Below are 21,513 nucleotides of genomic sequence, written 5' to 3'. Positions count from 1 at the left end.
TGGGCTCTATTCCTTTTGACTTTCTCTTCTCCCTCAGGGCAGCTGACCATGGCCCCTCCTCAGTTTGTTGGGACCCAGACAGGGTGGCCCTGGGCACCTTGCTGCTGTGGGCGTTGCCATCCTTTCCTTGTCCCGCCTTGCACGGGAGGCTCTGAGGCCTCAGGTGGCACTTAGGCTCTGCAGCCTACCTCTGTGACCAGAGGAGTCCCCAGCGTCTAGCCTGGCTCCCTGGGATTTGGCACCAGGGTCCCACTGGGTGAGAAAATGTTTTTTGCCGTCTCCTCGTGGCTCTCACCCTTGGGGCCCTCGCAGGGGAAGGCTGATGGACAAGGGCAAAGCTTAGGCATTCCTAGTCTCCTGGTCAAGAGGCCGCAGTGAAAATGCATGCTCCCCCCACCCGCCGTGGCCCAGGGTTTGTTACATCGCTGTCGCCTGCAATACAGAATTAGGCTGTGACCTCGTGTTGGTCCTGTTGCTGGTTTCCCACCTGACTGTCCTATAGTCTTGCTTAGACCAGTCATATTTGTCATGTGGCTGGCCAGGGCTATAATGTCCTTTGAGCCACCAGCATAGAGGTTTCTTTGAGTGGACGGAGTCCAGGAGTCTGTCCAGTGACTGAGGTCTTAAGTGCCATCCTCTAACTAGCCACGGTCACTGGCCCAGAGTAGATTCAGACCTCCCTAGAAGTAACAGCCACTGCTAGAACCCGTGACATTCAGGCTTATTTATTGGTGAAATTCCTCACCAGCTAACTATTGTGCCTCTCCAAGTGACTGTCCTTTATGCCGTTGCTGGTCGTGCACAGCTCACGCCACCTTTCCAGAATTTCAGTAGAGACTAATTCTCTCACCCAGGCTCATGTCTCCTGTGGGCTGGGCCTCCTCTCAGCCCCCAGGTCTTCGTAGATGGGGAGGGGTGTGTCCTTTCGCTGTCTTTAATATCTTCACTCATCTTTCAACAATTTTATTTGCCTTTTACTAAGGCTTCTTGATTGAATTACAGGATTTTTAAGAGTCAGTGATTAGTGGTATGTTTTTCTGTTAAAACGTTGTAGAAAAGTTGGAATTTTTTTTTAAAAGAACAAAAGAATGTAATGAGTCATGTCTGCGGGGTCACTCCACAGCTACATACTCAGACAGCCCGGCTAACGGTTCTGGCATCTGTTCTGGAGTGGGCACTGCAGACGTCATAGAAGACAATCTACAGAAAACCTAGGATTCTCTCTCTTTTTTTTTTTTACGTAATATAAGCATATTGGTACATCACGAACAATCCTATGAAAAAAATTATTTTTTGTATATACAATTCAGTAATCATTCCTTCTAGTGGGTATTTAGGTTTTTCCATTTTTTTTTCACTGTTATAAAATCTTTGTCTAATCGCTTTAGAACAGTCTACAAGTGGACTTGTGTAGATCAAGGGCATGAACGTTTGTAGGTCTCTGGGTGCGCATTTCCAGAGGTCGATTTGTCTGTCCTGCCGTCAGCTCATAGGAGTGTGTCTTCCACGTTCTACTCTCCAGCATTCTCTCTCAAGTATTAGATATTAAAGTGGTTGCTAATCCTTGCCAGAAGGGCTGACAAATGGGACGACCCTATTTCATAGGCATTTTTTTTCTTTTATTCTTTATAGGGTATTGAACATTTTAAATATGTCATTGAGATGTATATGTGTAAGTTTTTATTATAAATCGTTTAAAGTTTTTGTGTTTAAATAACAATTGCTTCGTGTAATTACATTTCCCTCGCCCACCTACTTTGGTAAGATGTTTCACCAGAAAGACAGATTTTTGGAGGTAGCCAGGTGGGGGGCTTTAAGCTGTTGGTGTGTAGCGCTCCACTCACCGGGTCCCCTACCGGGCCCTCTCTTCCAGTGGTCTACCATCACGGCAGCAGTGCGACGGGGGGCCATTACACTACAGACGTCTTCCAGATCGGTCTGAACGGCTGGCTGCGCATCGACGACCAGATGGTCAAGGTGATTAACCAGTACCAGGTGGTGAAGCCCACTGCTGACCGCACAGCCTACCTCCTGTATTACCGCCGAGTGGACCTGCTGTAACCGCCCGTGCGCCTGCTGTGTGTGCTCGACACCCGCTTGTAGAACACCAACTCTCACCGACTTCCTTCCTCTCGTTAGTGGCTGTTAGAGAGAAGCTCTTTCTCCCTTTTGCAAAAATGGGCTCAGATGAAAAGGAGATGCCTTGGGGTTTGTGCACAACATAGTTTATGTTGACTTCTAACTTCCAAATCAAAATTATTTGGTGGAAATAGACTGTCGCTTGATTTAAGAAAATACGCAAAAACCCATAATTCTGAAATAATGCTGATTCCTGAGTAAGAAGGGGAAACTTGCGTTTGATTCCCATTCTAATTGCTTAGTAGAATAAATCCTGCACCAGCAACACTTGTAAATTTGTGAAAATGAATTTTATCTTTCCTTAAAAAATGAATTTTTTAATCCATCACACTTTCCTCCCCCCACCCTTTAGTTTTTGATAAATGATAAAAATGAGCCAGTTATCAGAGAAGAAATAGTTCTTCAAAAGAAAAACACAAAAAAGAAGTTGCTGGTTCCTAACAAGAAATATACATTTTAATAATTGTGCGATGAGAAACTGCTTACATACACATTACAGATCAAATATCTGGAGTTAAGACGTTAGTCACATAGATGGGTGATTGTAACTTTATTGCCACTAAAAGATTTCAAATCGCATTCATGCTTCTGTGTACACATAATAAAAAATGGGCAAAATAATGAAGATTGACCTTTCCTTAAGTCTGCTCTGTTTAATTCTGCTGCCTGCTCTTCTCTAATGCTGCGTCTCTAATCGTACACAGTTTAGTGATACCTAGGAGTATAAAGTTGTCGCCCATCAATAAAAATCACAAAGTTGGTTTAATGCTGTGCGTGCTGTTTCTTTGACTGCGAGTGCCTTTTTCAGTACCGAAGTCAGGCGGACGCGACTGCCCCTCCAGAATTGCAGTCAGCCTTTCAGTCAGCTGCCGTGTTTGTGAAAGCTGTACCAAGACTCAGTTTGCGCCTGTTTGGTATTTCCACAGATGTGGGTAAATAGCTTATGGGGTTTTTTGTTTCTTTTGTTTGTTTGTTTTTTGTTTTGTTTTGTTTTTTTGAGTCTTCAGATAGCAGAAAATGGTGAGGTAAACTCTCCCTCTGTTGTTTCCGTCCCCAGCAATTTCAGTATCACTAAAGTGGTGGGTTTAGATGATGGCCTAGCATCTTTTTTAATTGTGTGCCACAGGGGCATCATAGCAGCCCTGGACGCCACGCTCTAGTTGTGGAAAGGAAGCCTTCCTAGACAGAAGAGACGGAGAGGAGAGACAGCAGACACACGCAGGTCAGGACACCCCCGGTGGCTCTTGTGCCTCTGGTGCCCCAGCTTCCGGCCCCATGCAGACAGGTCATGGCAATGTCCCGGGATCGCCAGAGAAGCGGTTGTACATGGTCTGAGCCTGTTTCCGGAGCTCTTCCTCCTACCATCCGTGCCCCTCCTGTGTAGAGAGCTTACTTTTAAGTTACGACCCTGCCACTGACCACTCTGCCTACGCACCCTGTTTTAACCTTACTCTGATTCGTGTGGCTGACTTACAAGTTGTGTTACAATTAACTTCTCATTAAAATAATGTGCAATTCTTATGGAAGACGTGATGTTTGGAAGCCAAATTAACTTTGGGGATTATTGCACCAGCAGTAATCCAGCCGAATATGAACTAAAACCCTGTTCTGAAGCACTCATTGAGTTCTGGGTTGTCATACTGTGAGCCGACTCACGTCCCTTCTGTAGGGAACGGCTTATCTGTCCTGAGGGTGCACTCAACCTCTATAACTGGTGTTGGTCATTCTCCCCCAACAGGAGGAAGTGGCTCATAATTATTTAAACTTATTAAAGTGTCCCCTGTGAGTCAAATTGAGCACCCTCTTAAGAGCAAGACCCTCTGATCTGGGAATGCTTTTCACAGGAATCTGGAACAAGAGGCCGGACAGAGAACGCTGTGGTTGGGACATCACCCTGCTTCTAAATCTTTGAAACATTCTGTGTATGTAGACGAGAAGGTTTCTCCTCAAATATTAGTCAGGGGTTTCTAAATAACTAAGTTGCTAAAGTGTATAGTTCGTCAAGCCCAGAATATGTTGTGTCTCTCTCAAAAGTGATGAGACAAATCCAGTGAGACTTTCCGGTGTCTGGGTGTGTACGGTGTAGTGATACTACACCCACTTGAGTCGCTGTCCACTGTAGTACACTTGGGATTTTTAATGGAGCCTCAGCAAAGGGCTCCATTATTACCCTGCATGTGAGCATGCTGTATGTTTGAAAGGTGAAAGCTACCATTGTTTGAAAGGGAACCTATATAACCCCATACCACCTAACAGCTCCGATTGTGTTTATGACAGATGTAGCTTCCCAATTTTGCTTAAGCCGATGAGTGCACCTGGCTGCAGATGGAAGAGCAAAACGCAGGAAGGAACAGAATATGTAGCAAGTAGATGCCAGCCTGGAATTCAGAACTATCTGCATTTGGTCCCTGCAGGGAATAATGGGCTCGTAGATAGATCAGATCATTCGAGTAAATCCAGCATTTTCTAGGATACCAGGTGAATGGTGAGCTTATCCATGTTATCTGTTCTTGAGATTTTGACGTCAACATTTAGTATTTTGTGCTGCGACGTTTGGTTTTTGTGTATGTTTCATAGGCTGTTTCTCTGGCCTATGAACATTATACATTATAGGTGTAATGGTCATTTACACCTATAACTTTGCCCATTAACCTCTGTTTTGGGAGTACAAATTTAGTGTTTCTCCTTCATTATCATTTGATATTCTTTTTTTTTCCATTACAGTTGACATTCAATATTATATCAGTTTCAGGTGGCACTTGATATGTCTTTATAGGTGATTCAAACTGATGCGAATGCTGAGGTATTGTTAGAAGTATATTACAGGGTAATTTTTCTTTCTTGTGTCAATTATTACTGACAGGACGTGGAAGTTCTCTCACAGGAAAGAACGTAGTGAGGTTTATCTGGTCGGTATGTTGTTCGTCCAAAAGCCGAGGAAGTGCAGCACCACTGTGGGATCCATTCAGAATTAAAAATGGCGGTCCTTTCATTGTCCTATTCGCATAGCCGTCGTCCGGCTGCCTGCTGCTTTTATTTCTCAGTGCAGTCACGGTCTAATGTGTAGGTGACATGAGCAGGAACTTTGTAATCAGCAAATACATCATTTTTTGTGTCTTTTTCTTGGTGAGAAAGCTCATAGGCTGCTTGACTTGAGCCGGGCAACCAGACCAGTTACAAGGCTGAGATTGCTGTCCAAGTCAGGTGCTTTGAATTAACCAAATCCACCAGTGAGTTTGGTATCGTACGGCTATCCGCTAACTCGCACGAGTCAATGAGAGTTAGTGGTGCCAGCGTGGCTACATCTGTCTGAGGGTTTGTTCGGTCCGTTAGGGGGAGACCGAAGACCCAAGGCTTTCCCGTCTCTTCTCTGGCCCAAGAAAGAAAATAATCTTGTGAGCTGACCATTTCCATCTTATTCCTGCCTTTGGGAGAGAAAAAAATTGTTTGAAAAGTGAAATTTACCTCATAGCCTGGTTTCACCTTGTTGTGATGTTTGTTCTTTCAAGGAATGAACAAATGAACTAGTGATCAAACGCTTGGTCCCCTTTTCTGATCGTTTCCTCTCTTTCCTTACCTCCTGCCCCACAAGAAAGGGTATATTGTTTTCGTTAGCGAGTGGGGGTTTCTTTAACGGGATTTAAATTGTAAATTTCTCAGTCATTCCTGCATTCCGTTTCAGACATTTGGTCATGTCTCCCGCTGTACGCTGATCATGATTAGGGATAATATGCTGGTCTTTCCTTGGAAACAACTGGAAGTAAGCTCTTAAATCATTGTATTTTCATTAAAGGAAATTACCCAATCCTGGCTGCTGTGGTATTTGTGAAGTATTTTGTTTTGACTCTCTGATTTCACGCTAATATCATCTAAGATATTTTCATCTTTTTATAAATATTTCTAGGAGACTCCCATTTAAGTGCTTGCTCTTAGTCTTATCATTTATTAGGAAATCATTTAATGTTTGTTTTCTAACAAGTCAAATATTACGGTAGTTTTGTTTATTCTACTTGTCAAACCGATAAAATATGTGTTTGTGCATTTGAAGAGTTTCCGCATAGACTTTCTGCCCGTTTGGGAACCGGATAAACTTCGACCCTATATTTCTGTTTTGTTGTGTTTTTTTTTTAATAGAAGTTTTGTTTTGTTTTGTTTTGTTTTGTTTTGTTTCATTATCTAAACCTGTCCAGAGTGTGTTTTGGTTTACGTTGTCGGCCATCTTCATGGTTTTCTGTGTCGGGGTCACCCTGGGATTAAGTGACTGGGTGTGGTGAACCTGACCTTGGGTTTCCCGACTGTTCTTCAGAGAAAGCAAGTCTCTTCACATGTTTTCTGAGTATTTTGGGATTCTCTGTATGATTTAAGAAAAAATTACTGCTCCGCTTTAATAAAAAGATTGAAAGTCTTGCGAGTGAGATGTGGATTTACTTCCTTATCTGAGAAGTGACTCTTCGTTCCCTGTTTTCACCCGTGGGGCCTGGCTCTGAACTCGTAGTGCCGTCGATCTGTATGTCTGTCTTCGCACAGGCAACCATCTGTTCATTGCTGCTTAAATAGCTGCTGAGATCTGAGAGGCTGCCTCTGCGCTCCTGCTCATTTTATCACTTGCCGCCTAAAGCAGTGGACTCCTGTGTTTCTCAGCTCTCCAGCAAATACCTGCCCTTCACATCCAAGGTCAGCGAGTGGGTCCTTCTAGGGGGTGACGCAGTGACATGAAATATGTTGTATTTTTGAAAGGATATAAATTAAACTCTGCAACGAATAACATTCACTTTCTAGGAAGACAGCTCCTATTCTCTGTGGCTGAAAGTGCTCCCCGCCACAGCCAGGCCACTCCTCCCAATGAGAGAAACAGATTCCAGTGGAGCGTGCGGTACCAGTGGTAGGCTTGGGACCTGGAGTGTATCCGTGGGTGTTGGGACCAGTGACTCAGCAGAATCCCCTGTGGCCACCCTTGGGGTGCTCCCGCGGGCTGCCCACTTCAGCACCTCCTCCGGCTTCCCCACCTCGCCTCTCCCCCTTCTCCCGCTCATTGTTTCTCCTTTGGCTTAGCCTTTGGCACGATTCCTTTTGAAGACGTTCATAGTAGCTAAGACATAGGGCTTCCTGGAGACCCGGCCCCCTTCTGAGCTCTTTACAGACACTTGGCACCCTGACAGCCCTTACGTCCTTTCTCTGTGCAGTGCAGCTGGGGAACCCGCACCAGCTTCAGAGTCTGCCCGGGGCCTCGACACTGCTGCGTGCAGGTGCTCACCCTGTACCTCTACAGCCAGCCTGCTCGCTGAGTTCAGTCACTGGTACTTGGGCGTAAACTGGAATGGTAGACAGAGGACGGTGGATATTGCAAAGAAACAGAAGGGGGAAAAATCTGGATGAACTCTTAACACTTGGAGCATTAAAACAAAAACAGCAAAGTGATGAAATGATTAAAAACTTGGGTACAGAAGCCACACAGCCTGTGTTCCAAAATTGCCCTGCACTCATCAGCCATGTGACCTTGGGGACGTGGCCTAGTGTCTCGTCTATAAAATGGCTGAGGGTGGCACTGACACACCAGATCAGGGACAGGGTGAGGCAAGGTAGTAAGTGTGATCTATTAGCACAGCGTTGAGACTCAGTGAGCCCTGGACACCAGTGCGGCCCTTCGGCCGTCATCACAGGGTCTAGGTCTGGGGCCTCAATTCTGGCAACTCACCTTTTGAATTTCTTTCATTTACCGGCCTTGACCTTTGACCCCGCTTGCCTGTCTCCTCATTTGAATCCCTGCCATCTTGTCAGTTCTGGGTGTTTCTGTTCAATCCAGAGAGCTGGGCTGTGTGTTTTTGCCTGGTTGGGGCCCACTAGTGTAGAGAGATGTGTGCTGCTGGCTGAATTTCCACTAAAATATAGGTGTGCCTGTCAAGGACTGCCGCTGAGAGCTCAGGTGAAAAGCTCATTGCTCCCATCGACTCCCTTGGATTTAGATGCAGAACCAAGACTTGGCCGCACACCCATACCTCGTATTTTTCTGTTACTACTCTTCTTTACGGCTATAATGGGACTTTTATTAAAAGCTAAAAGTCACCAGTGCCCAGGAAAAATAAACCAAAGACTGGTCCAACCTAAGATCTGGAGCAACCTAAAATTTGTTTTCAGAGAAATAAAAATACAAAAGTTCACCCATATTTACAACTAAGAAGAAATCATGCCCTGTGTTTAATAAATACAGCCAACACCTTAAAATATGCTTTAGTCCTCTATCATGACCAGTTGAGAGCCCAGAGGGGTGAGGCTGTGGGAAGGTCAAGGAGATGGAGAAGCGGTGGGAGAGCAGGAGGCGACGCAGAGGGTCGTAGCCCAGGGGACCGCTTTGGTCTAGCCTGTAGCCCAGGGGAGCACATTGGTCTAACCTGATCCCGTGGAGGCTGTGTTATCGGTGATAGGGCATCACCGTACTGGGTTATTCTCGGTCACTAACGGCCACCAAACAACTTTTTAAATACTAACTCCCTAATCTCTGCAGAGTAGTCATGATATCTCTTCTGGAAACAAAGTTTACTTTGAAACTCTGTAGGTCACAGTGACTTTAACATGGTTTGCATACTAGAAATTCGTTTTGGAAATTGGGAGGTGTCTGTCTACATGGCCTGTATGACACTCAGGTGGGCAGGTTGCCTCACTGCTCGAGACATCGGCTCGTTTAAGTCCCCGTGGCTGAAGGTTGCGCTGTAAACCCACATTTACCCTGACTTGGGAGTCTTGTTCTCCTGAAACCAAATCTATTTCAGTGTCTTGGTCCCGTTAGTCCTAATGACGACAGTATATAATAAGAATCAAAGGAAAAATAAAATTCACTAAAAAAAAATAGAGTAAATGGGCGGACAGTTCTTCCACATGTTGGCTCAAAGCCTGGGCGCTCACTCTTCCAGCAGCCGTAGCCACAGCAAGATATCCTCGCAGGGCCTCGCAGAGCGTCACTCCAACGCAGGCCTGCCCTGGACCGGATGGAATGAAGTCGTGGCCCAGAACTTGGGTATAAGCCAGCAGTCCAGCTCCTCAGAGCTGACCTCCTGGCCCCCTCAGAAGGTCACCCACTGGGTCTTCGAACACCCACTGACGCCAATACCCCTGAACAGGTTTGAGGCTGATTGAGCAAGAAGGGATGGGCCAGGCCCTTCCCCCTTTTCACGGAAATGATGAGCTCTCCGAGTCGGTGGTGCCAGAGTAATAAAACCTGGGGCGGGGGCGGGGGGGCGGCGTAAACTCTAGATGCTGTGTGCTCGCTGCGACGGCGGTGGTTTGGAAAATATTGAGAAAGAACGAAGTGGCTACCATGAGTCTGCACATTCATATGGTTCGTATTTGACTTGGAACACCTCAAAACCAAACCCTTTAATTTCCCTCGAGTAAAAGTGCTACATTGAGTAAAATGTCCCATCCCACTTAAGTGGGAGCAGCGGCGAAGACGATGATGTAAAGGGTGGAAGCCAGAGCCAGGGCCGTGCTGGAGCTTGGGGCTGGGCTTGGGTTCAGAGGTGGACGTTTGACTTACACAGATCGTAAATGTTCAGCTCTACGGGTTTTTGCATATTTATACGTCCATGTAAATGTATAGAGCATTTCCAGCACCCCAGGGTTCCTGAGCTCCCCTCCCTGTCACCTGAAGGTGACCAGTACCTGACTTCTCTTATACATCAGTTTCTCACCCTTAGCACTGTGGACATCTGGGGCCAATAACTCTGTGGTGGCGGTTGTCCTGTGCATTATAGAATGTTAGCAGCATCCTGGCCTTGACCCACTGGATGCCAGTAGCACTCCCTGTCCAGTTGTGACAACTGAAAATGACTCCATACAGTGCCAAATGTCCCCTGAGAGACAAAATCACCACTGGTTGAGAACCACTGCTATAGATCGTTTTGACTCTGAAACTTTCTATAAAAGGCATCCTACAATATGCAGTCTTCATGTCTTTCAGTATTATTTTTCTGAAGTTCACTCACATGGTGGTTTGTCTCAGTACATTCTTTTTCATTGCTGAGTAATATTCCGTTATATGAATAGACAATGGTATTGATGTGTTCTATTCTTGATGAACAGTCTGTCATTTCCAGTCGGGGCTGTTATGAATAAAACCATGGAGGTTCTGCTTGTCTTTTGGTGCACATGGACGCTTGTTTCTGTTGGGCACACATGCGGGAGTGGAAGAGCAGGGTCCGAGGGTAGGCGTACATGTAGCATTAGTAGACACTGTCACACAGTTTTCCAAAGCAGCTGTACCATTTTCCACTCCCACCAGCCAGCAGGGAGGATGCCAGTCATGGGGCTCTGGTCAGGATTTTAAATGTGCTGCAGGATGAATGTGGCCCTTTAGATGTGCCAGAAGTGGCTCTGTGTTGAAATTCACGGTAGGGGTATTCGAGCTCACAGAAGTAAATCCAGAGTTTGCCAGTTTTGATAATACAGTGTATCCACTAATAAATTATTCTCAAAATGATAAACTCCTAGTTTAGATCTCTATAAACCCTTTTCTTCCTGATCACCATTTATTGAATGCTCACCGAGTAATCAAATGCCAGACTAAACAGGTAACATTGAGTCTTTTCACAGCATCTTCCTATTCCTCACCAGAATCTTAGGAGAGGGGCGAGATTAGTTCCATTATAAAAGTTTAACTAGTGGTGGTTTGCATAGTCACTACGTTTTATCCACCATGATATAACTCCTCTCTCCCCTAATTACCTCTGCGAGATGGGCAGAAACTGCCGTCCACATTCTCTGGAGGAAGTTTGCCTGAGTGACAGGTGCATCAGTGCAGGAATCCTGATCCTGGTCTCTGGACCCCACCCTCTTGCTTGCCACCTCCTTACCCTCTGTCCACCAGGAGGGCCACCCAGCCCACCTCGCGTGGGGCCTAAAGCTTCACTGGAGGGGCTAACCGCTGATTAATCACCCAGCTCCCCCTTTCATTTCAGTCACGCATTTGGGAAGCCAGTTCCCAAAGCCCAGGGCAGAAAAACTTGAAAGCAAATACCTTCACTCAGCATCACTGGGGGTTGTCTTTGTAGGTTTTATCTAGTTATTTTCAATCTTCCTATCTGTGTATTCCAATTTTTCTACAATGGTAGAAATTTTCTACTTTCTAAATTTGGAAACATATTCTCTCTCTCTCCCCACTGGGTGTTGCCAGCCCAGGATAGCGGCTGGAGCCCCTCCCGCCCCCAACCCAGGATTCTGAGTTCTTCAGGGCCCACAGTTTGGCCTTGTTGCAACCCAAGGAAGGGGCTTATCTTGATTCCAATAATTGAGGTACACATCTGCCAAGCCTAGCCCCTCTTGTAATTCAAGTGCTGCCATGAGTTTGAGAACGAATGTTGAGATTCGGTTGCATATACCCCAAACGCAAGTATCTAATTTAATTCCACTTTTGAAATGCAGAGAGCGCAGGCCACCCCGGCATTGTGCGCCATTCCATCGGGATGAGTTCAGCACAGACAGATTCTAAACCTAAGGATTAAATTCTCCTTTAAATACGTATGGGTTTTCAACTTCTAGGAAAATATGCCTGGGAAAAATGTCTGGGGTTTCATCAAACACTTGGAAAATAATCTGAAAACATTTTTCCAAACCCTGAATGATTCCAGCCTGAATCCTAATTGATACTTAATAACTATGTATTTAGGGACTTTCTCAGTTTCTTTTTATTACTGTAAATGGCTAAGGAGACCTCTGGGCTGAGAGTTTTTACCAGTGCAAGTGGGGATCACCAGAGATACTATCTGGCCAGTCTCTCCCCACCATCTCAATACAGCCTTTTCTTACAGAAATACTTGCCCCAAGTCCGCTATTAACCTTTATCAGAATCAGATCTTGGGTCGATTTCAAACGTATTTATTCATCATGAAACCGTTATCGAGCATCAGCTCAGTGCCAGGTTTCGCTTGTAGTTGCAGGGAGATCAAAAATGAAAGGAGGTGAGAATTTTGACAACTGCAGTCGAGTTCACCGTCAGTGGGAGAAAGCAGGACCCAGGTACAGGAATAATATGGTGAGTGCTTGAGTTACAGAACGTCCAAAATGAAACATACAAATCATGCACAACTTTTGTTAGATTTATACCTCAGTATTTCATTTGGGGGGAACTATTGTGATAAGTATTATTTTTAAATTTTCAGTTATCAATTATTTATTGCGAGTATCTAGAAATATGATTGATTTTTGTATGTTGACCTTGTATCCTGAGACCTTGCCAAACTCATTATTTCTATAAGCTTCTTTTATAGGTTCCTTAAGATTTTCTGCATAGGCAATGATAGATGCAAATAGGGACAGTTCAGTTTCTTCTTTTCCAGTCTGAATGTCTATAATTTCTTTCTCTTGCAATATTTCACTAGCTAGCTGGGTCTTCCAATAAAATGCGGCAGAGGAATGGTAAGAATGTATATACTTGCCTCGTTTCTGATCCTAAGGGAAGGTCTTTCACCAATAAATAAAATGCAGACTGTGGGCTTTTTATCGGTTCTTTACCAGATTAAGGAACTTTTACTCTCAGTTTTTTGAGTTTTAACATGAATGGATGTTGACTTTTGACAAATGATTTTCTGCAACAATTGATATGATCATGTGTTTTTTTCCTCTTTAGTCTATGAATATGATAGATTATGCTGATCGATTTTTTAAATATTCCCCCAGCCTTGCATTCCTGGGATAAACTCCATTAGTTATGATATAGTATGGATTTTATATATTGCTAGATTCGGTTTGTTAACACTGATTGACCCTTTGGGGTCTGTGTTTATGATGTACACTGGTCTGTATGTATTTTTCATGCCATCTTCATGTGGTTTGGGTCTCAGAATAATACAGACCTCGTGAAATGAATTGGTAAGTATCCCCTCATCTTTTATTTTCTGAGAAATGCTGTGTAGGATTGGTGTTATTTCTTCTTAAATGTGTGGTAGAATTCACTGGAAAAACCATTTTGGCATGAGGATTTTTTTTTTTTTTATGGTTAACTGTAAATTCAATTTCTTTAGATAAAGAGCTGTAGGGTAATCTGTTTCATCTTGGATGAGTTTTAGTCATCTGCGGCTTTTTGAGGATACTTCTGATTCCTCTAAGTTGTTGAATTTATGTGCATAGAGGTACACAAAGTGTTCTGTCTTTATCCTTTGAATGTCTGTGTGGGCCGTGTCTGGTGATAGCCTCCTTTTATTCTGGATATCCTGTCAGTCTTGCTAGAGGTTTGTCCAATTTTGTCTTTTTAAAGTACCAACTTCATTGGTTTCATGGATTTTCTCTACTTTTCTGTTTTCAATGTCATTGATTTTTGCCTTTCCTCTGAATTATTCCCTCCCTTTTGCTTGCTTTGGGTTTCTTTTGCTCTTATTTTTCTGGTTTCTTAAGGTGGGAGCTAAAATTGTGGCTTAAGATTTAATTGGGGAGACCTTTATTTTTTTTCCTAATTTTTTTAAGTGCTGTATAAATTTCCCTCGAAGCATGGCATTGGCTGTATCTCACTAATGTTGGTACTTTATATTTTCATGTTTTGTTCAAAACATTTTCTAATATCTGTTGAGATTTTCTTGCATGTGCAGCCCAGAGGGAAGCCTAGGCGTTCACACACCACTTCATGGGGCCACTTTCTTCAGCTTGTCCCCCTCCCCATCTCCCCTAACAGGGGATCTCCTTCCCCCTTCAGCGGCTAGAGAGTAGGGCCTTGGTTCCTTGACCTGCCATGTACTTCCTGCCACGCTCAGCCTCTAGGACCAAGTGGCTGAAGACAGAGTGAGGGAAAAGCTAAAGGGATCCCGACATTCTTGGGACCACAGTTTTTCTGATCAGAGAGGAGCCTTCTCACTTTGGAGTTTCAGGTGCCTGCCCAGCTACCTCCCTGCTGCCGACTGCCTGGGGCCAGCACAGGAGACCCTGGTGAAAAAAAGAAAATAGAACAACGGGAAAATAACCCAGGGCGTTTTTGGCTTTCTACCCCAGGGGTGCTTCGACTTCTGGTTCCTTCCTGTCTGTCTGCCTCCATGTACTTCTCAGAGGCCCAGGAGCTGCTCCCTGTGCTCTTTACGGGTTGTAGCTGTGTTTAGAGCCAGGAAGGACAGTGCTCATCCATCTTTAGGACCCAAACCACCACAGTTTTATTTTTAACAACAGTAACCCGTGGGAGCCAGTGGCAGCTGAGGAAGTTGTGGATCTCAGTTCATCCTGGCATCTCAGGGACCCAGGAAGTCAATCACATTTAAACCGAGAAAGGCATTTTCCTTTACAATAGTGTAAGTTTCGACTTCAACTTCGATTTTTCTGGGCACACACGTGTCCCTCAGCTCGACTCCATATTTTGCACGTGGAGCTGAATTTTGTTCTGCTCTTCACCGAAAGGTAGGTTCTGCTCAGAGTGGAAGCGTCCTTAGGGAGTCTCCAAGTGCTGTCATGTTACAAATGGAGAAACTGAGTTTCAAGGAGGAAAAGTGTGGAAGAGCTGAGAGTCTCATCTGACTCTCTTGCCTCCCAGGGCTGTGCTGAATGACACTAGGCAGTGGTGTGGGTGAACTCTGGCTGGCCTGAAGGATGCTGCAAGGGGTGCCTGGAGTCTCGGCTAACGGCTAAGAGAGCATGACTTATCTAGGGAGTGAATGTGCTTGGGTCAAGTGCACGTAGCCAAGAATCTATATTTTAAATGCGGGTACCATTTATTAAACCCTGACCGTTACACACTTACCAGTTACTAAGCACTTCGTAATCCTCTCGTTTACCGCTGCAGCAGCCCTATGAGATAGATCATGCTTACTGTCCTCATTTACAGGTGAAAAGAGTGAGGCCCAGAGAAGAGAGGTGACTTTTCCAAGGGCACACAGCAAAGAAGGGCTATGGCCAGGATTCGAACCCAGGCCCGTCTTTATGGTGTGTCCTAGGCGGGATAAGTTAAAAAATAAAATTCTGAAGACACATCTTCCAGGTGAACACAGGGGGGCCAGCTTACCTTTCAATGATGCACTTCTAGGATTTCAGTCTTCTGCTGATCACAACTTTTCCAATGAATAACGAGCAGATCAGCCACTGTGTGAGCAAACACTCTTCACAGAGACCTCATTAACAGGCTAAGTAGTCAGTGCTCTCTCAGATGACTTTAATTCATTGATGGGAAATGTTAGCAAAGAACACTTGAAAGGTTTGTACTTTTATGGTGTTGCGTTTTGATGAAGAATTCTGGGAAGCCAGAGACGTCTTTCTGCGTAGAGAGCTGCCATTTCCCTGCCAAAGTTGGCACCTTCTGCAGATGGAGCAAGATCACGTCTCTCTGAGGGACTTTATGACCTTGTCTTCCGCTGACCCATCCCAGTCTCGGTCAGCAAGACTGACTCAGAGGTCCGAATTCCCGCCTCTTCTTTAAGGCTTGTGAGAAGATGGAATCTCCCCAACTCTCCATCATTTTGATTAATCTCAGAAGCGGGCCACGGCGGCGGGGGGTGGGGTGGGGAGGGCTGCCCCCCAGAACCCCATTCAGGCCGTGGGTGCGCACCAAAAGCACTTCATCTCTGTCTGTGGCTGGCACGCTTGCACAGCTGCAAGAGGTAGCTTTTGTGGCTGTTCTCAGTTAATAAACAAGTAGTAACGCGCTTCTGACTGCCCTCAGTTCGCAATGAGAAAAGACCATTCAGCTACGGGTGTAGACTGTTTAACAGGTACAGTCCTTCTGCTCCAAGTTCCCAGGATGCCTTGCTTTTTCAAGTCACCTGACAGTGCCTTAGGGGCTGGGGGGAAGCTGCTGGCTTACAAATGCTCAGGCAATCCCTCCTCTCTCTGTCAAATGTTTTTTCTTCCCTCCCTCATGTCTCCCTCCCTTCTTTCCTTTTTTTTCCCCTCTTCCCTCCCTCTCACATTTTTTTCATTTTCTCATTTTGCACATTTCCCCCTTAAGTAGTACATACTCTTTCTAAACATTTTTGTTAAGCATGGAACAGTAGAGGGGGAAAAAAAACCCTCCATAATCTCATCATTCACATTCGTGCATATTTCTTTTGGACCTTTTTATATTCCTTTTTTTCTTTACATATTTAAGATTGTACCCTTGATATGATGCTGTTTACCTTGGTTTTTGCTTATATCTGCAGGCCACGGAAAATAGCATCACTTTTAGTGGTTGTTCTAGGGATTTTGATGTGCATTTTTAAACTTCCCAACCTACTTAGAGTTAATTTTAAGTTCAGGAATATAAAGAAAGGACCCTTGCAACAGTGTATTTCCATTTACTCCTCCCCCATGCTTAATGGTATTATACTCATAAATATCATTTCTATATATATTGTAAATCCGGCAACTTGGTGTTATAATATTTGCTTTAAACAATCCAACTTATCAATTTGTTCTTTTATGGATTTTACTTTTCATATCGTATCTAAGAAATCATTGCCTACCCAAGGTCACAAAGAGTTTCTCCTACCTTTTCTTCTAGAAGTTTTATAGTTTTATATTTTACATTTAGGTCTATGATTTGATTGAGATGTTTTTTGTATTAGGTGCGAGATATAGATCAAAGTTAATTTTTTTGCATATGGGTATCTAGTTCTTCCAGCACCTTTTGTTGAAGATACTGTCCTTTCTCCATCAAATTTGCTTTTGTACCTTGGCAAAAACAGTTGACCATATATGTGTCGGTATTTTTCTAAACTCTCTATTCTGTTTTATTCATCTATTTTTTCCCTTTTGGTACAAGCACCACACTATTTTGCTTACTGTTTTATAGTAACAATCTTGAACAGGAATGTAAATCTTCTAACTTTTTTTTTGAAGTTGTTTTGACTATTTTATATTCTTTGAGTTTCCATGTGTATTTTAGGATCTGCTGATTAATTTCTACCAAAAAAAAAAAAAAAAGATTGCTGAGATTTTGATTGGGATTGCATTTAATATACAGATCAATTTGGAGAGATCTTCAAATTCTGGTCCACAAACACAGTGTATTTCTCCATTTACTTAGATCTTTAATTTCCCTTAGCAACATTTGTAGTTTTCAATGCATAGGTCTTGCTCATCTTTTGTCAAATTTAAGCCTAAGTATTTCACATTTTGTATATTATTATAAATGGTATTTTTAAAATATCACTTTGAATTTTTTTAATATATAGAAACACAATTGATTTTTGTATATTGATCTAGCTTGCAATCTTGCTGTACTTAGTTATTAGTTCTAGGGACTTTTTTTTTTGTATATTCCATAAGATTTTCCAAATAGATGATCATGTCTGCAAATAGAGTTCTATTTCTCCCTTTTCAATTTGGATGCCTTTTACTCCTTTTTCTTGCCTTATTGCACTAGCTAGCACCTGTATTACAATACTGAGTAGTTGTGGTGAAGTGGATATGGTGATCTGGTTCCAGTTATTAGGTGAAAGTATTCAGTCTTTCACCATCAATTATGATGTTAGATGTAAACCTTTTAAGATATATAAGTACTCTTTATTATGCAGTTTCCTTGTATTCCTATTTAGCTGAGAGTTTTTATCATGATTGGATGTTGAATTTTGTCAAATGTTGAATCTGTTGAAATGATTATCTGGTTTTTCTTTTTTTAGTCTGTTGATATCATGAATATGTCTATTTCAACAAACTCTTTAACTTGGAATGGTTTTAGATTTTATAAAAAAAGTTGCAAAGATAGTACAGAGAGTTCTCATATACTCATTGGATTATAATTCAGTGGGACATAATTTTTTTTGTTTATATTTTTCCTGCTTTGGTCATTGGAAGTCTTTCAAGTTTCTCCTGTGTCCCTTGGACTTGCCCCTATCCTTTAAAAAACATTTCCCTGTTGCTGCAATATGTTCTAAGCTCATCTTGTATTTTTCCTGTCCCAGCCATAGAATCAACCATTGCTCCAAGGAATGGTTCCTTGTATTGGTAGGTAGTATATGGAAACCAAGATCTGGGTGCTAGAAGAGCTCTTTTTCTATATTGCTGGATTTGACTTGCTAATATTTGTTAAAGATTTTCACTCCAATTCTTGTGAGAGATGTTGATCTGTAGTATTCTTTTTTCTTGTAATGTCTGTGTCTGGTTTTGGTATCAAGGTAATGCCGGCTTCATAAATGAATTGAAAAGTGTTCCTTTCTCTTGTATCTTCTGAAAGAGTTAGTATTAGAATTGATATTATACCAGTGAGCCACATGAGCCATGAGTTGTGTTGTTTTGTTTTGCTTTGTTTTGTTTTTATAGGAAGGGTTTTAACTACAAACTCATTCACTTTAATAGCTATGAGACTGTTAAAGTTATTTGTTTCTTCTTGAGTGAGCTTAGGTAGTTTGGTCTTTCAAGGAATTCATCCATCTCATCTATGCAATTGAATTTATTGGCATAAAATTATTCACATTATCCTCTTATTATCCATTTAATGTTTTCAGGATCTGTAGTAATGTTCTGTCTATCTTTCTTTATATTGGTCTGCCTTTTTACTTCTTATCTCTATTAGTCTGGATAGAAATGTATCAATTTTATTGAGATTTTTTCAAAGAACCAGCTTTTAACTTTATTGATTTTCTCTTTTATAATTTTGTTTTCAAGTTCATGAATTTCTGCTTTTATCTTTATTATTTTTTTCCAATTCTAGATTTAATTTGCTCTCTTTTTCCAATTCTAGATTTAATTTGCTCTCCTTTTTCTGGTTTCGTAAGGTAGAAACTTAAATAACTGATTAAGAGCTTTATTTATTTTTAAATATAAGCATTTAATGCTATTAATTTCTAGGTGCTGCTTTGCTTATATCCCACAAATTTTGATATGTTATATTTTAATTTTCATTCAGTTAAAATACTTTGCATTTTTCTTTATTGTTTTTTCATTGACCCATGGATTATTTAGAAATATGTTGTTTAATGTCCAAGTGTTTAGAAATTTTTCTGATCTTTTTCTTTTATTATTATTATTATTTTTTTAGTTTAATTCCACTGTGGCCAGAGAACATATTTTGTAAGATTTCAATCTTTTAAAATCTGTCGAGAATACAGTCTTTGACTCAGATTATAATCTAACTTAGTGAATATTTTATATACTTAGAATATATACCTGCTGTGCTTGGGTGGATTGTTCTATAAACCTTGATTAGGTTGGTTAGTTGGTAACTAGGGTTTCTATAACCTTACTGATTTTTGTCTACTTGTTCCATTAACTAGTGAAAAAGGTATACTGAAATTGCTAATTGTGATTTATATTTGCCTATTTTTCCTTTCAGTTCTACAAGTTTTTGATTTATGTATTTTAAAGCTCTATTATTAGCCACATACATATTTAGGAATTTTACATATTCTTGATGAGTTGGCCTTTTTATCATTATAAGTTCCCCTTTATCCCTGGAAATATTCCTTATTCTCAAGTCTTACTTTTTTTTGATACTGATGCCATCACTGTAGCTCTCTTTTGATTAGTGTAAGAGTCTTGGATGGCATACATTTTTCCATTCCTTTATTTTTAACCTATCTATATCTTTGTATATAAGATAGTTGGGGCTTGCTTTTTTATACAATCTGACAAGCTGTGCATTTTAATTAGGGTATTTAGACCATTTACATTTAATATAAATATCAATATAGCTGGGTTAAAACCTACCGTTTTGCTATTGGTTTTCAATTTTCTTATCTCTTAGTTATTGTTTCCCATTTTTCTTGTCTTCTTTTAGATTAATTGCATATCTTGTCTGATTCCAATTTATCTTTACTATTTGCTTGCAGATATTTAAAAGTAAAAATTTCATTAAGGATGTATAGAAAGTAGAGGTTTTCCCTAAAATAATGAGACCAATCATGAGACGATTGGTTAAGGAAAAGGTCAAGAATAATGATGTATATTTGGATTTACCTCTAGTTACCGTCAGGAAACAGATAAACCTACACCAGAAACTGAGTGTATTTTATTCACTAATTTCACAATTGCGTTATTTATGATTTAAATCATCAAAGGAGTTAAATGGAGAGTTCTGGAAATTTGGGGGAAATAAGCTCAGCCATCGGGAATTTCCTGCTCACCTCCATTCCCCTTTCCCGCGGGTCTCCTTTCTTCCCTCATGCTAAGCCTCTCTCTGTGGAGCTGTATAGTCCATGCTCCAAAATTTCCCCAGCCAAAGGACACCTCTCTTTAACTAGTGTTTTCTGGTTAAGTACAGTTCTTGGGTCAGTTTGAATGTCTCTCCAATTTATCAATTTTAGGTAGTATTTTGGGGGACTAACAATGTTCCAGGCACTGTATTCAGAGCTTTACCTCCATTAGTTCATTTACTTTTCCCAACAACACTGGGAGGTTCAGAACTATTATTAGCCCCATTTGTGGCTGATGAAACTGAGGCTCAGGCCCTTAAGGAAGCTGCTGGAATTCAAGCCTGGGCTATCCAGCCCTCAGAAGCCATGCTCTTACCCCTTAAGCTGTCCCAGGGAGAGCCTGTCATGCTTGGATCTCCTATTTCTGTCTTTTTTCTCCATGACTGAAATAAACAATATGTTATTTCACAGGGCCTCTGAAACATCTTCCCCTTCAATTGTCAGCCCTGTGCTTGCTCCTGGGAGAAAGAGGGAGTGAGACATGGCCTCTGTCTTATAGATGCTTGTCATAAAAAGTGGCAATGGAACTGTCATAACAGTTAGCTATTGCCACAGTGATGCTGAGTAACAAACCACCAAAACTGACTCCCATGTCTGCAGGTCATCTGGGGGTGGGGGTGGGGGGCTCACCTGATCCGTGCCAGGTGCAGCTGGGCTTGCCTCCAAGCTGCAGGTCAGATCTAATTCTGCTCCCCACATCTTCATTCTGTGCTCAGTCCTCCAAGTGTGACCTGGGGCGTGTTCTCCTTGTGGCCATGACAGAAGCCTATTGGTCAAAGTAAGTCACGTGGCAGAGTTCAAAGTCAGGGGTGGGATGTACTCTCTGCCTACTGTGAGGCCATGGCAAGCACCAAGGCCATGGGGGCATATAGCAATCTTCTGGCAGAGTGAAGAATTGGAATCGGTAATTCAAATTACTTCATAATAAAGTAATTTGCATGATCAGTGCAAAAACAGAAAGCAAAAGATGCTGCTAAGGAAGACAGAACTATAAGCAACTATGACCTGCCAGCATGTCTTCCCAGAGGAGGCAGCATTTGTGCTGGGTCTTAAAAGATGGGGTGAAGTTTCCCAGGTGGAGGCTGCAGCATTCAGTGGGTGGGGGCAGGGAGTCAGGGACCGTAGAGGGAGATGACCCCAGAAAGCAGCCAGTAAAGCTAATTGAGGTGTTTAATGGAGTGTCTTGGTCAGGCTTGAGTTTTCAGATGATAATTCTGGCTGCAAAGTGGAGAATAGAGATGGCATAATAATAATGACTATTATTTATAGGTTTTTAAATATGTGCCTGGCAATTTATATACCT

The 21,513-nt window shown here is 42.3% G+C and overlaps 1 protein-coding gene across 2 annotated transcripts in view; it reads left to right on the top strand.

The window, feature by feature from the left end:
- The window catches only part of USP10 (ubiquitin specific peptidase 10), a 58,711-nt gene extending 55,806 nt beyond the window's left edge, over nucleotides 1-2,905 (top strand). For both annotated transcript variants that reach the window (XM_039888758.1, XM_039888757.1), the window contains one exon: nucleotides 1,874-2,905. In XM_039888758.1, the coding sequence (XP_039744692.1) occupies nucleotides 1,874-2,061 (188 nt within the window). In that variant the 3' untranslated portion in view covers nucleotides 2,062-2,905. The remainder of the gene's footprint in view (nucleotides 1-1,873) is intronic.
- Nucleotides 2,906-21,513: the final 18,608 nt, after the last annotated feature.

This window comes from Pteropus medius, unplaced genomic scaffold, assembly GCF_902729225.1.
Source record: "Pteropus medius unplaced genomic scaffold, Ma_sr-lr_union100, whole genome shotgun sequence".
Taxonomy (NCBI): Eukaryota; Metazoa; Chordata; class Mammalia; order Chiroptera; family Pteropodidae; genus Pteropus; species Pteropus medius.
This window is presented reverse-complemented; position numbering and strand designations above follow the sequence as displayed.